The sequence below is a fragment of the Nansenia antarctica genome (assembly GCF_963989245.1).
Source record: "Nansenia antarctica genome assembly, chromosome: 8".
NCBI lineage: Eukaryota > Metazoa > Chordata > Actinopteri > Argentiniformes > Microstomatidae > Nansenia > Nansenia antarctica.
This window is the reverse complement of record NC_137678.1, coordinates 917,313-932,213: the sequence shown is the minus strand read 5'-3', so window position 1 is coordinate 932,213 and position 14,901 is coordinate 917,313. Positions and strand designations below refer to the sequence as shown.

At 45.9% G+C, this 14,901-nt stretch overlaps 1 protein-coding gene across 1 annotated transcript in view; it reads right to left on the bottom strand.

Annotated features, from left to right (window-relative positions):
• The window catches only part of ces2b (carboxylesterase 2b), a 40,063-nt gene that overhangs the window by 3,201 nt on the left and 21,961 nt on the right, over nucleotides 1-14,901 (bottom strand). Inside the window, exons 13-23 of the mRNA XM_080537379.1 lie at nucleotides 13,976-14,149; nucleotides 13,577-13,777; nucleotides 12,748-12,886; nucleotides 7,228-7,361; nucleotides 6,982-7,135; nucleotides 6,492-6,596; nucleotides 6,201-6,305; nucleotides 5,726-5,866; nucleotides 5,312-5,389; nucleotides 4,104-4,251; nucleotides 3,845-3,985 (exon numbers count right to left, since the gene is read on the bottom strand). Coding sequence (XP_080393505.1) covers nucleotides 3,845-3,985; nucleotides 4,104-4,251; nucleotides 5,312-5,389; nucleotides 5,726-5,866; nucleotides 6,201-6,305; nucleotides 6,492-6,596; nucleotides 6,982-7,135; nucleotides 7,228-7,361; nucleotides 12,748-12,886; nucleotides 13,577-13,777; nucleotides 13,976-14,149 — 1,520 coding nt within the window. The remainder of the gene's footprint in view (nucleotides 1-3,844; nucleotides 3,986-4,103; nucleotides 4,252-5,311; nucleotides 5,390-5,725; nucleotides 5,867-6,200; nucleotides 6,306-6,491; nucleotides 6,597-6,981; nucleotides 7,136-7,227; nucleotides 7,362-12,747; nucleotides 12,887-13,576; nucleotides 13,778-13,975; nucleotides 14,150-14,901) is intronic.

The following is a 14,901-nucleotide window of genomic DNA, read 5'->3' as shown; positions in this document are numbered from 1 at the left end:
AATTCAACGCAGTGTACATAACAGCTGTTTACATAGCACCTAGCGCAGATGCTAGCTTAGCATTAACGCGGCTACATGACGTCATCAGTGGTGGACAGAGCGCAGATCCTCAAGCAGTACACATCATCGCGGGGGATTTCAATCATGCTGACCTGAAGGTAGTACTACCCAAGTTCTATCAGCATGTTAAATGTGCAACAAGAGGAGATAACACACTGGACAAGGTATACACCAACATCAAGCTTGCTTACAAGGCTAGACCGCTAGCTCATCTAGGCATGTCTGACCACGTGTCCATCCTCCTGATCCCAGCCTACACTCCCATGAGGAAAAGTGCTCCCATCACCACTAAGACTGTCAGAACCTGGCCAGCAGGGTCCGCCCCACTGCAGATCTGCCTGAATGACACCTCATGGCAGGAATATGAGCATGAGGACCTGGAACAGTTCACGTCGTCGGTTCTGAACCACATAGTGAACTGCACCAACTCAGCCACCGTGGACAAACGTGTCCGGGTCTACCCCAACACGAAGCCATGGATGACTGAGAAGGTCCGAAAACTGCTCAAGGAGAGGGACAACGCCTTCTCAGCGAAGGACACACTGCTGTACAGCACCAACAGGGCTAACCTAAACCGTGGCATCCGGGAGGCCAAGGCAGACCACAGAGAGAAGATTGAGGAATGCTTCCTGAGCAACGACTCCAGGCGGGTGTGGCAGGGGGTTCAGCACATGACAAACTTCAGAGCCAACAGGCTCACAGCCGCGGAGGACGACCCCCTGCTGGCGGAAGAGCTGAACTCCTTCTACGCCCGGTTCGACGAGGGGCGAACGGAGGTAACCACAACACAAACACCACTCTCTCCAGCTCTCAGCAGCCTCACCCTTACAGAGCATGAAGTGAGACGCGTGCTGAAGGCGGTGGACCCCAGAAAAGCCTCAGGGCCGGATGGCGTCCTGGGACGGGTGCTGAGGGACTGCGCCGACCAGCTGGCCGGGGTTTTCACCAACATCTTCAACCAGTCCCTGTCCCAGGCCACCATCCCACCCTGCCTGAAAACCTCAACAATCATCCCAGTCCCGAAGAAAAGCACGGTGAGCTGCCTAAACGACTACCGCCCGGTGGCACTCAGACCAATCATCATGAAGTGCTTCGAGAAACTGGTCCGGGCCCACATAGTCACACGCCTCCCGCCCAACCTGGATCCATACCAGTTCGCCTACAGAGCCCACAGGTCCACAGAGGACGCCATCGCGACGACTCTCCACTCCACTCTATCCCACCTGGAGAGGGGGAACAGCTACGCGAGACTGCTCTTTGTGGACTTCAGCTCTGCCTTCAACACCATCCTTCCAGACAGGCTAGTGACCAAACTACTAGACCTGGGACTATCACACTCCATCTGCGCATGGATCAAGGACTTCCTGTCTGACCGCCCCCAGAGGGTGCGGGTGGGCTCCCACACCTCCACAGTTCTCAGACTCAGCACTGGGTCCCCCCAGGGCTGCGTGCTAAGCCCCATCCTCTACAACCTCTACACCTACGACTTCACCCCCGTCCACCCCAGCAACTCCATCATAAAGTTTGCAGACGACACCACCGTGGTGGGCTGCATCTCGGGGGGGGACGAGGCGGCGTACAGGGATGAGGTGGAGCAGCTGGGCAAGCTGTGCAAGGTTAACAACCTGCTGCTGAACCAGTCAAAGACCCAGGAAATCATCGTGGACTTCAGGAGGAAAAAATCTGAGGTCCAGCCCCTGCTCGTCGATGGAGGGAGCGTGGAGAGAGTCTCAACCCTCCGATTCCTGGGGGTGCACATTCAGGATGACCTGTCCTGGAAGACCAACACAGCAGCCATCATCAAGAAGGCACAACAGCGGCTCTACTTTCTGAGAGTCCTCAGGAAATACCACCTCAAACAGGAGCTGCTTGTGACCTTCTACCGCTGCACAGTGGAGAGTATCCTCACCTACTGCATCTGCGTGTGGTTCTACAGCTGCACAGCCGCAGAGAGGAAAGCGCTACAGAGAGTCGTGAGATCGGCCCAGAAGATCATCGGCGCCCCCCTCCCCTCTCTGGAAGAGCTGTACAACACACGCTGCCTCAGGAAGGCCTCCAAGATCTCCAGAGACCCATCCCACCCTGGGAACGAACACTTTGTTCGGCTGCCCTCGGGCAGGCGGTTCAGGACCATGTCCGCAAGGACAAATAGACTGAAGCTCAGCTTCTACCCTAGGGCCATTCAGGCCCTGAACACAGCAAAGACCTAGGTTCTAGGCCCTGGACAATCTAGACAATTTGACGGCAGCTACTAGATTGTAATCAAGTGCAATACTGAAACACAACTGTGAACATTTCAAACCTGCAAACTGCGACACTTTAAATGAATGTGCAATAATACTATGTGCAATATGTCAACCCTCGTGCACATACGGGTCAGAGATAGGAAATGTTAGGATATTTATAGCATAGCATAGAGTACAGCACAGTGTTTTATTTGTATAGTATAGTATAGTGGATAGTGTATATAGTCTTTATTTATGTAAACCAGCTCTTTTCCCTTCTTGTTTTTAGTATTTTCTTCCTAGCACCAGGGGAGCCCCCCCTCACAAATTTCGTTGTATGGTACCTGTACTATATTAATGACAATAAAGACCATTCATTCATTCATTCATTCATACCCCCCAGCACTGTGTCTCCTGAGACATCTACTACCCCCCCAGCACTGAGACATCTACTACCCCCCAGCACTGTGTGTTGGACAGGTTAAGATCATAGGTCAGGTCCTCCAGAGGAGAAGGGTTAGGGTCCAGAGGAGAAGGGTTAGGGTCCAGAGGAGAAGGGTTAGGGTCCAGAGGAGAAGGGTTAGGGTTGGGATCCAGAGGGGAAGGACCTGGGGTACGATAGATAAAAACAATGTGAAGTTTCACATAATTTTAATTAATTTATAATTTTGCCATTTAGCAGACGCTTTTATCCAAAGCGACTTACAATTATGAATTACAGGGACATTCCCCCTGGAGTAACTGAGGGCTAAGTGCCTTACCCAAGGGCACACTAGTAGTGGTGTGGCTTCAGGCGGGATTTGAACTCACAACCTTCCGATCCCAAGTCCAACTCACTATCCACTAGACCACCACTACCCTACCCTACACATGGGAAGTGAAGGAAACAGCATGGAATTAGAAGCAGGATATGGACAGGTGTGACAGGGGAGGGACATTATGTGACCACTTAGGTGAGATGAGGAGTCCTGTGCCCCCCCCCCTCGAACTGAGAGTGTAGGGGAATGAGAAAATATATAGGCATCAGAGAGGGCTGCCAGAGTAGCTGTGTTAGGGTTTAATCCAGAGTAGCTGTGTTAGGGTGTAATCCAGGGTAGCTGTGTTAGGGTGTAATCCAGGGTAGCTGTGTTAGGGTGTAATCCATGTCCCTGTGAGGGCAAGGAAGTGGAGGGACATGAAGCTGCTGTAGGCTGAGATAGCCTCTGCTATCCGGACTCTTGACTGGCGGCTCCAAAGTCCTCCCGCGACAATGAGGTCGTGGTCTGTTGAGCCTGGTGGATAGACTAGATTGGAAGGCTTGTGCGGGGGGGATTTTGGCAAATGTTTTTTGGGCCGCTACCCACACGTTTAGCTGTGTTGCTCCTTCCACGAATGCATGATCCTTACAAGTTGTACCTCGTTGTAAAGGAGACTAATTAGGCTTTCCAACAATATAAAATACAATACCAATTGGTATTATTAAAGGGGAGGAATAATCGACCGAAATAACGTTTCCGAACCTTTTTTGAGGAGTTTATGTTCAATTAAAGGACAGAGCTATGTGATTGAATTGTATTTACCATGTATCATAGGAAGGTAGCAGTATCCCATGACGAAGAATATCTCGTCTGTATGGTCACTCCCAACAAAGCTTGGCCTCTTCTCCTTCACCATGCTGGCAGCCTCCTGGAACTCATACAGGTACACAGGGGCGCCTGCATCTGTGGGGCGGTGGAGGACAACGACATTAACAAGAGTGTGTATCTGGTAATGTTGGCTAATTTAATGTCATGTTCTACCAAAGCCACTGAGAAGGTGGCAGCTGTCTAAGAGTCTTACCTCTGTGGAAGTTTGCTGTCTTCAGGGCTGGGATGGTGAACATCAGGTCCCCCAGCAGCTCCGTGAAGCCGTCCCTCATCTTCACTCGATCTCCAGAGGCTCCCAGATACTCATCAGCCACCAGCTCAGTCATCCACTGGTCTCTGGGCTGGAGAAGAGAAATGTCATATTGGTATGGAAAATGCACCGAACCACATCATGTCCTGTAATGACATTGTGTGTTGCTTTAAAGGGGCAATCTGGGATTGGTACAGTACATCCAAACATCCAATATAGCTATTGATTCTGAAGAATATCATTCATAAATGCCTCATGAGCTCAGTTCAACTTCTATTGAGTCTGAGAAAGCTCCTCCTTCACCCCGATGCCGTTGCTTTGAGTTATTTTTGGAAGCTAGCTAGCTAGTGAGAAGCTAGCTAGTTAGTTAGAAGTTAGCAATGGAGATGTCCAACAAACATAAAAAAGCTTGTTTGAAGTTTCACATGTAAGAACGGATGTGCTTGTTTGTGACATCTGATCAGTGCTATGACCTGAACACCCACGTCTGACTGCTAAGTAACGTTGAACAAGCTACGTTTGACAGACTGAGTGTGGAGTTTGTCGTTGAGAGACTGAGTGTGGAGTTTGTCGTTGAGAGACTATCTTACCCAATCAGAACCCAACACACAATATTGTTTAACTAACTTGTAAACAATGTAATCATAAACAACTGGATAGCTTCGAAACATGGTTAAAACTAGCATGTTGATCTCATGGGCTTTGCATCCAAAGCTCTGAGTGGTTGCATCTCATAGACAGAGGGCCACCGCTGGGTGCTGGTAGGCAAACTGGTTAGTAGTCGCTCTATGAGTAGAGGGCTGGTTAGTAGTCGCTCTATGAGTAGAGGGCTGCAAGGGAGTTTTCCTGGCTACATAGTGTACAGGTTTTTTACTGTCAGTATGTGAAGCGCATTGAGTTGCATCTTGTAAGAAATGCGCTATACAAATAAAATTTGATTTGATTTGATTTGATTTCTCCAGCCCCATCACTCTCTAACCCTGGTTGTTGTTTAATGACAATTATCATGTTCACAGTGTGTACATGCAGTGGCCTTCAGTATACCAAACTCAATCAAGTGTTTGTTATGACAGTCTTCTTTTAGAAGGTTTTTGTGTGTCGACATGTTACACAATGTCACCTGACACACATCTGAGCAGGTGCTTTCTTACGTCAGGGTAGAACATGGCCAGCAGAGGCATCACCTGCTCCCTGTCCACTCCCTCCTGCCAACCTGGCGGACCAAAGTACTGCCACAAGAGAAAACATTCTTCATTAGTTTGTCCTATATCCCTATATCACATATTTAGAAAGGGGAATACATCATTGCACAACCTTACTGATCTTTGGCAACGTATGTAAAAGAAACAACATATACCGTACACTTGTCATCAGTAAACCTAAGCAACACATTTGATCTTAACACTTTCACTGAGGAACTCTATTCTACTCTATTCTACTCTATTCTATTCTATTTGATTAGACCAATTGTACACTTATTATTATTTTTTTACAAAGAAACCAACAACTTTATGCCTAATAGAGATGTTTACATACATTCCAGTCATTGTTCAAAGCCAACTCACTCCTGTTATTATCCAGCCACCTTCGTCATCATTGACTCCAGTCATGAATGGAACTTTGTGCATCTCGTGATTTTGGAAAATCTCCTTCGTTGACTTGGGCAAGAACTGCCCGTCAACAGTCACACCAAACATTATTAAAGTCTAAAAAAAAAACAAGAAATAGAATGGTCAATAGTTAGAAGTTGCCAGGTAAAATGAGAGACAGTAAGTCAACATTACGCAACAAATAACAGTAGTCCTCCATAAGTATGAACATAAGTTATTAACCTCTAAGGTTTGTTGTAGTTTATTGTCGGCAGCTAAGTCTAACTGAGAGTTGTATCTGTGATATGACCTTATTGTCCTGCTACAGGAGGACCATGTATTCTATACAAAACATTTACATGTATGCTCTCACTGTCCTCTACATCACTTTGGATTAAAAAGTCTGCTAAATGACATAGAGTACACATGTTTGGTGTCCAGGTTATCTCACCTGTTGAGCCTGAAAGTTCAATATGTCATCAACAGTCAGCTTCATAACACAATCTGCAATCTTCTCTGTATTGGAGTTATCACAGCCAGACATGTTTGCCACCGTCTATTAGCAAGACACAGCATATCAATAACATCCAGCAAACCATTGGTTCATGAACATGGAACTGAACATGGAACTGAACATGGAACTGAACATGGAACTGAACATGGAACTGAACATGGAACTGAACATGGAACTGAACATGGAACTGAACATGGAACTGAACATGGTGAAGACAGTAAATGTGACCTGGGCCATAGGCAGGGGGTTGGGGCTGAGGAGCATATCCATCTCTGCAGTGCCACTCTCAGCTATCCCAGCATGCAACAGGCCAGCAGACAATGGAGAGAGGAGCTGGTAATGTTAAGACCATAAATAAAGTCAGTTTCTCAAGGCTGAAGTCTCCCAGTATGTAGTCATCTGAACTATGAATGTATTTGAATGTATTTGAATGTATTTGATAAAAGAAAAACATGCGTTTGTTTTGCTATCAAAGCTGGATAAAAACACAAATAAATCTTACATTCATTATATATTTATGTTTTTTATATTCAATCAAGTCATTTGATATAGAGAAAAAGACAAGAATGTCATATTCCTTATGTTTTAAATATAACATATATTATTGAGTATACTGAAGTTGATTAAAGTTTATTGTCTAAAATGTACTAAATCGTGTGTGTGTGTGTGTGTGTGTGTGTGTGTGTGTGTGTGTGTGTTTGTTAGTGTTTATCCTCACCAGTAGAGATACGCTGATTCCTCCAGCAGACTCCCCAAATATGGTGACAGCAGCAGGGTCGCCCCCAAAGTTGTGGATGTGTCCCTGGACCCAGCGCAGGGCTTCCACCTGGTCCAGCAGCCCCGCGTTCCCCGGGGCGTACGCGTCTCCTGTGCTGTACGGGACAGATCACTTGAGTCTCATCTTTCATTGACATTTTTGACATTCATACATTCATGTGTAGTTCAACAGCAGATCCAGTCTGACCTGAAGAACCCCAGCAAGCCCAGGCGATACTGAATCAGAACCACGACCACATCCTGATAGGCAGCTAGAATAGAACCATCATATGTTGATGCAGAGCCCATGGTAAACCCTCCTCCATGGATCCAGACCATGACCTGGGAAACACCAAACACAGAGATTGTATGAGCGCCCCAGTCCAATGGAAGCGTCAGACACAGCCTTTCCATAGATAGAAATACACCATGTCATCACCACAACCTCCCCATAGAAATACACCATGTCATCACCACAACCTCCCCATAGAAATACAACATGTCATCACCACAACCTCCCCATAGAAATACACCATGTCATCACCACAACCTCCCCATAGAAATACACCATGTCATCACCACAACCTCCTCATATAAATACAACATGTCATCACCACAGCCTTCCCATAGAAATACACCATGTCATCACCACAACCTCCTCATATAGAAATACACCATGTCATCACCACAACCTCCTCATATAAATACAACATGTCATCACCACAACCTCCTCATATAAATACATAATGTCATCACCACAACCTCCTCATATAGAAATACACCATGTCATCACCACAACCTCCTCATATAAATACAACATGTCATCACCACAGCCTTCCCATAGAAATACATCATGTCATCACCACAGCCTTCCCATAGAAATACATCATGTCATCACCACAACCTCCCCATAGAAATACATCATGTCATCACCACAACCTCCCCATAGAAATACATCATGTCATCACCACAACCTCCTCATATAAATACAACATGTCATCACCACAGCCTTCCCATAGAAATACATCATGTCATCACCACAGCCTTCCCATAGAAATACATCATGTCATCACCACAACCTCCCCATATAGAAATACATCATGTCATCACCACAACCTCCCCATAGAAATACACCATGTCATCACCACAACCTCCCCATATAGAAATACACCATGTCATCACCACAACCTCCCCATAGAAATACACCATGTCATCACAAATGGTAAAATGGACTGCACTTATATAGCGCCTTTATCCAAAGCGCTTTACAACGGCCTCTCATTCACCCACTCACACACACACATTCACACACAAATTCTGTTGGGAATTTGTTTTAAAATAACTAGAAGTGATACATCATGTACTATGTGCTCATTTAAATAATATGTGACTGAGGTCAGTTGAGAAAAATGAGAAGGTCACGCAAAGCCAAAAGAGAGGTTCTGTTTTTGAGCGACATGAAGAAAAGCTCCTGACTAAAAGAAAGTATTATGATTCAAACCGCCTGTAAATTACTTATTTGTACCTATGTGCTAACAACCATTTTACACCTGCTGTTATGATATTCTATTTTCCTGTACTGATTTTATACTTTCATAACTAATGATTAATGATAAGTCTATTCTTCTATACTGTATTTTAACTTGTTAATCGAATCCCAAGTCATGGGACTCAGTTATGTTTTCACAAGCTATTCTGATAAAGGACACACTGACCTAGTCATGAGGGAATGGGTTTGAAGATCAAATAACTGGCCAATTAGTGCTTTAGAACGCACATAGAGTTAACTGTATAAAAATGTCTGTTCATCCTAAAAATATAAATGTGTGCATATGCTTACTGATTTCTTAATGCTTACTGATTTCTTAATGCTTACTGATTTCTTAATGCTTACTGATTTCTTAATGCTTACTGATTTCTTAATGCTTACTGATTTCTTAATGCTTACTGATTTCTTAATGCTTACTGATTTCTTAAAAACATAACAGAATGTGTGTGTGTCACTGTCTAACGTTGCGCAAGACTAGGCTGCTCACACAGGTGGATCACCATGACTAACGGCCGGGGGCCAGAAGAAGAAGATAACACACAGTACACTCGCACACACACCGAAAGGAGTTGAAGGCCACATAACTAATTAAAACACTTGCTTACAAATCAAATGGTCACAGCTGCAACAGATTTAATGCTGACAATTAAAAACTACCAGATAGGGGGAGGAGGGACAGCCCAGCCCCAAATGTTAAATGTATAAAGACTATGTATCAAGGCGAGACTGGGTTCTTGTCTGAGGAAGCTTCTGCAGTTAACCTATTGACGGCTAGCTGATACTGGCCTGCGGAGGTGAAACTAGATGGGACCCCTTTTCCATGGAAATGAACTATTATTGCTTGCTGATGTGCTTGAATAAATATTCTCTTAAAGAACAGTTCAGTAGTGGTGCCTAATATTTGATTGGATAATTTTATCTTAAGAAGTGATATCAAGGACGTCTCGTTGAGATTAAACGAACTCGCTTGTAAGTGACGACTCAATTAACTCAATTCTGGAGAAGTTGATCGCCTTACAATTCACACACCAATGGCGGCAAGCTACCATGCAAGGCGCCAGTCCGCTCACTGGGAGCAATTTGGGGTTCAGTGTCTTGCCCAAGATTCAAGATTCAAGATTCAAGAATGCTTTATTGTCTGTCACAGAGTGACAGAAATTCTCCTTTGACAGGCAGAAGTGCAGTTCATGAATACAGTTTCCACATTAAAAACACACATAGGTCACATTAATACAATAAAAACAGACAGATATAACAGTGTTTATGTAGTGCCTATTTAAAAAGTCTAGTCATTTAAAAATAATAGTAATAAAAACAGTATTATGATTTAAAATGCTAAAATGCAGTGTGCTTCCTATTTTAAAATGTTCAGGGCGGTGGTTGCAGTGGGAATGAATGATTTTTTAATATGTGTTTTCCCGGGCCAGTGGGGTTCTATAACGGCGGCCTGATGGAAGTGGCTGAAATGATTGGTGGAGGGGGTGAGAGGGGTCCTGTGTGATTTGTGTGGCTTTTCTGATTAGTGACCGGTTGTAGATTTCAGACAGGGGGGTTTGAGGTGAGCCGAAGGACACTTCGACAAAGTGGCCAGCCGGGGTTGAACCGCCGATCTGCCACCCTTGTGATCATTAGACGGCGGCTCTACCTCCTGCACCACATCACCACAACCTCCCCATAGAAATACACCATGTCATCGGAGCGCGATTCACATTTCCGCTGCAGAACAAGATCTTACAATCCTGTTTATTTTGAAATAAATTCTTTCATGTGGCGTTTGACAGTGGATGATGGCAGACATTTAATGTAAAGTATAAGTTATCTATCTAACGTTAGGCTGATTTGTGCCTGATAGGCGCACATTTTTACCTAGTTCCATGTCGCATTTCCCCCCCTTAATGGTATATGACGATATAGCTGTATAGCAGCACTTATTAAACCAAAACAACCCGCAATGTAATCCGAGCAGTTGTTATTATGTAATATTATTGATGGAGAGCATTGAGCAGGAGACTGGATGTGAGCATGTAGTTGACTAATGCCGTGGACAGCGGCTGTTTCTGCAGCGTTCCTGTCACATTGGATTTCGGAACACCATAAAAACAAATCTGCGCTCCCTGTAAGTCATGCATTTTTCCATGTCTTATTTCCCCCCTTTGATGGCATATGACGCCAGAAATTTAACTACTACTAGTACTCATTGGCTCTCTGAAACGCTATATGCTTGTAGAATAGAGCTCAGGGCAGCTGAGAGGAAATGGAGAAATACCGGCCTCTCTGATGACCTTAACCTCTATCACTCTCTCCTCTCCAACTACGCCTCCTCTGCATCAGCTGCTAAAGCATTCTACTATCATTCCAAAATACATTCTTCTGCCTCTAATCCTAGAAAACTTCTCTCCACATTCTCCACACTCCTCAACCCTCCTCCTTCCTCCCTGTCTGCCGATGACTTTGCCACCTACTTCTGAAAAAAAAGTTTGATGACATCAGCAGCACCTTTTCCCCTCCTCCTACCAACGCTGCTAACACCCCTTCCAGACTCTCTGCTCGATACTCGGTCTCTGGCTTATCATCTTTTTCCTCCCTCTCCCCTGATGAGATTCTCACACTGATCACATCCAAGCGGGCAACCACATGCCCTCTCGATCCCATCCCCTCCCCTCTTCTCCAATCCATTTCCTCCGACACCTTACCTTACCACCGTAATCAACTCCTCCCTATCCACAGGATCAGTCCTGGCTACCTTCAAAATAGCCAGAGTCAAGCCTCTCCTCAAGAAGCCAACCCTTGACCCATCCTCTGTCCACAACTACAGGCCAGTATCCCTTCTCTCCTTCCCTTCCAAAACCCTTGAACGTGCTGCATTGAAACAACTGACTGATGTTCTCCGGAAGATGGAACATTTAGACCCCCACCAATCCAGCTTCAAAGCTGGGCACTCCACCGAGACTGCTCTACTTGCTGTCACGGAGGCCCTCCACTCTGCTCAAGCTTGCTCCCTCTCCTCTGTTCTCATTCTACTGGACCTGTCTGCCGCCTTCGACACAGTCAACCACAAGATCCTTCTCTCAGAACTGGGCATCTCTGGCACCGCACACTTCTGGTTTGCTTCCTACCTGGTGGGTCGCTCCTACCAGGTGACCTGGAGAGAATCGCTGTCTTCTCCATGAACCCTCACCACTGGGGTACCCCAGGGCTCTGTCCTAGGGCCCCTACTGTTCTCCCTCTACACCAAGTCTCTTGGGTCGGTAATCTCCTCACATGGGTTCTCCTACCACAGCAACGCAGACGACACTCAACTCTTCCTGTCCTTCCCCCCCTCTGACCTACATGTGGCAACACGTGTCTCTGCATGTCTCGCTGACATCTCTACATGGATGTCAGCCCACCATCTCAAGCTCAACCTTAACAAGACTAAGCTACTCTTCATCCCTCTCCAAGATTTCTCCATCACAGTGGAGAACTCTACTGTAACCCTGACAGCTAAGAAACATGATCCTGGACAACCGCCTATCCTGTGCGGAGAACATCGCAGTGACAGCACGCTCCTGCAGATTCTTCCTTTACAACATCAGAAGGATACGTCCATTCCTCACCAGAGAAGCAACGCAACTCTTGCTCCAGTCACTGGTGATCTCCCGCCTTGATTACTGCAACATACTCCTGGCCGGGCTCCCCCCCTCCAGCTCCTCACCTCTGCAGCTCATGCTAATGCTGCTGCCCGTCTGGTGTTCAACTTCCACAAATGTTCTCATGTCACCCCTCTCCTTCACACCCTGCACTGGTTCCCGATAGCAGCTTGCTTCAGATTCAAGACCCTGGTGCTCGCCTACCAGCCAGCAAAAGGGACAGCCCCTGCCTACCTGCAGGCAATGGTCACCCCCCAAACTTCAGCCTGTTCCCTCCGCTCCTCCACCTCTGCTGGCCGACTGGCTCCACCACCTCTACGCCAACACGGCAGTCACGCTGCCCAATCACGTCTCTTCACTATACTGGCTCCCTGCTGGTGGAACGAGCTTCCCACGGCTATCAGACCTGCAGAGTCACTACCCATCTTCCGTCGGAGACTGAAGACCCATCTCTTCAGGCTATGAAAATGATCCAAAAATCTGTCTGTAATTTAAAATCAACTATTATGGTCCAAACTCTAAGCTACAATGTGTCTGTTGTTAGACTTACCGGCAGCTTGGCATTCTCAGAGGGTTTAACCGGAGTGTAAATGTTGAGGTAGAGGCAATCTTCTGACACCTCTGGAACATCCATTTCGACGCCAAAACTCTCCATCAGTTCGATGGTCAACTGTCTGTCTTGAACACACCTAAAAAAATATGGCATATCATCAGGTATTTGGTTATATTGCATTCATGGAATTACATGAACGTATTTGTAGCAGAACGGGTCACATTTTAAAAATTAAGTTGGACAAATTTAGAAGGTTCTCTTTTTCATGGAATGTTAATGTGACTGTAGGAACCAAAATTATGATTTCTGAGTTTTCATTACTTTAATGCATTGTATCATTCATGTTAGTGTGTTAGTGTTAGCTAACAGTCCCGTGAGCTTTGGCCTCCTCTGTAGGCGGGAGGAACTACTTAAACCAGAGGTGGAGTCACTAGAGTGTGGCTGTACTGGGAGGTGGAGTCACTAGAGTGTGGCTGTACTGGGAGGTGGAGTCACTAGAGTGTGGCTGTACTGGGAGGTGGAGTCACTAGAGTGTGGCTGTACTGGGAGGTGGAGTCACTAGAGTGTGGCTGTATTGAGAGTACAGTCTTCTGACCACACAAATAGCCTTTCGTTTAAGCTTTTGTTTACTTTTATTTAAAGTAATTTCTTTCTTTCCTACATTTTCTGTAACATCTTGGGACTGGAATAAACCTTCTATTTACTTTGCAACTACTCCTTTGGACATTGGATTTATCTTAGTTTTTTGTGCGTCCTCCACAGTGGCTATTATATTGGTACCTGAACTCTTGAAATTAGCCACCACAGTGAGCTTGCTGGGTCTTACATGAGAGGCTGCTGGGTGGCGTCCCTCACCCCCTCCCATCCCTCTGCAGGCCGGGGCGGGGCCAGTCTCAGAGGGCCCACAGGTGGCTTGGCAAACGGCACGCCCAGGTAGGAGTGCACCACCGTCTCCTTGCCCTTCACACTCAGGTACTGTCCTCTCAGACCCCCCAGGGTGGTCTGGACCACCGGGCCTGTTTTTGGTCTGCGAAGAAATGACCATTGGGCATTGTTCACACAAATACAAAAATGTACCTCCATTTACCTCAAGTGTTGACGGTCAAGTATGATTTCTGTTTGCCAAACAAAAATGTAAGCAATCCATTAATTGAAAGCCTATGTTCCTTGATCATCAAATTGAGTTGAGTTGGGATCAGAGGGAAGGACAGAGAGAACAACCTACAGCTCACTTTGCTCCTTCTTCTCCAGAGCCAGACGCACTTTCTCCAGGAGCGTCAGGAAGGTGAAGCGGTCCCTCTTCAGGTGCTGCCCAGGTCGCTGCTCCAGTCCCACCGCCAGGTAATCTCCCTCTGGGCCGTACTGAGGCCACTGAACCAGGCCGGCCCCGTTAGGAGACCTGCTCACACACACACACACACACACACACACACACACACACACAGGCCGTGTTCGAAATGGCATACTAGCATACTGCATACTACATACTCAATGAGTATATACTGCATACTAAATTCATAATAAGTATGCCAATACCAGCCGACTGTTCACACTGAAGTTTGGAGCTCAGTATCGCGGAATGCGAAAATCTGTTGTACTTTTCGGTTAGGGTTAGGTTTAACATGTCATTTTATTACGTTTTAATATGTTTTCAGGCGAGAAAGGAATGTATATTCCCAAAATGTGGCCAGTTTTCTCACAATAACCCATATATCTGATCTGACGTTTGCTCTCTACTTCTGTAGGCTAATGTTAGCTAGCTACGTTACGTTAGCTAGATACCTTTACTGCGGGGTTCGACATAAACGTCGGAACATAATAGCTAAACAAATTTATTTGGTAATAGTATGTCTAATGTTGTTTGTTGTGATCTAATAGGATTAGCCATGTCACTGTTTCCTTGTAGCTAAGAACCTAGCACATAGCACGCAGCACCTGATCTGCTAACTGAGAACAACCTTATTTATAACTGTGGAATAAAACTTGAACCTTTTTATAAGACGCTCTCAGTGCCTCTTTGTTGAGGGGAACCTGGAATTACTGGAGGTTACATATACATCCGGGCATTTCTCGCTTACACAAGTTTCACATCTCTGCAGTGTGAATGCACTACATAGTCTACGTCATACATGAATAGTACGCTAGTATGCT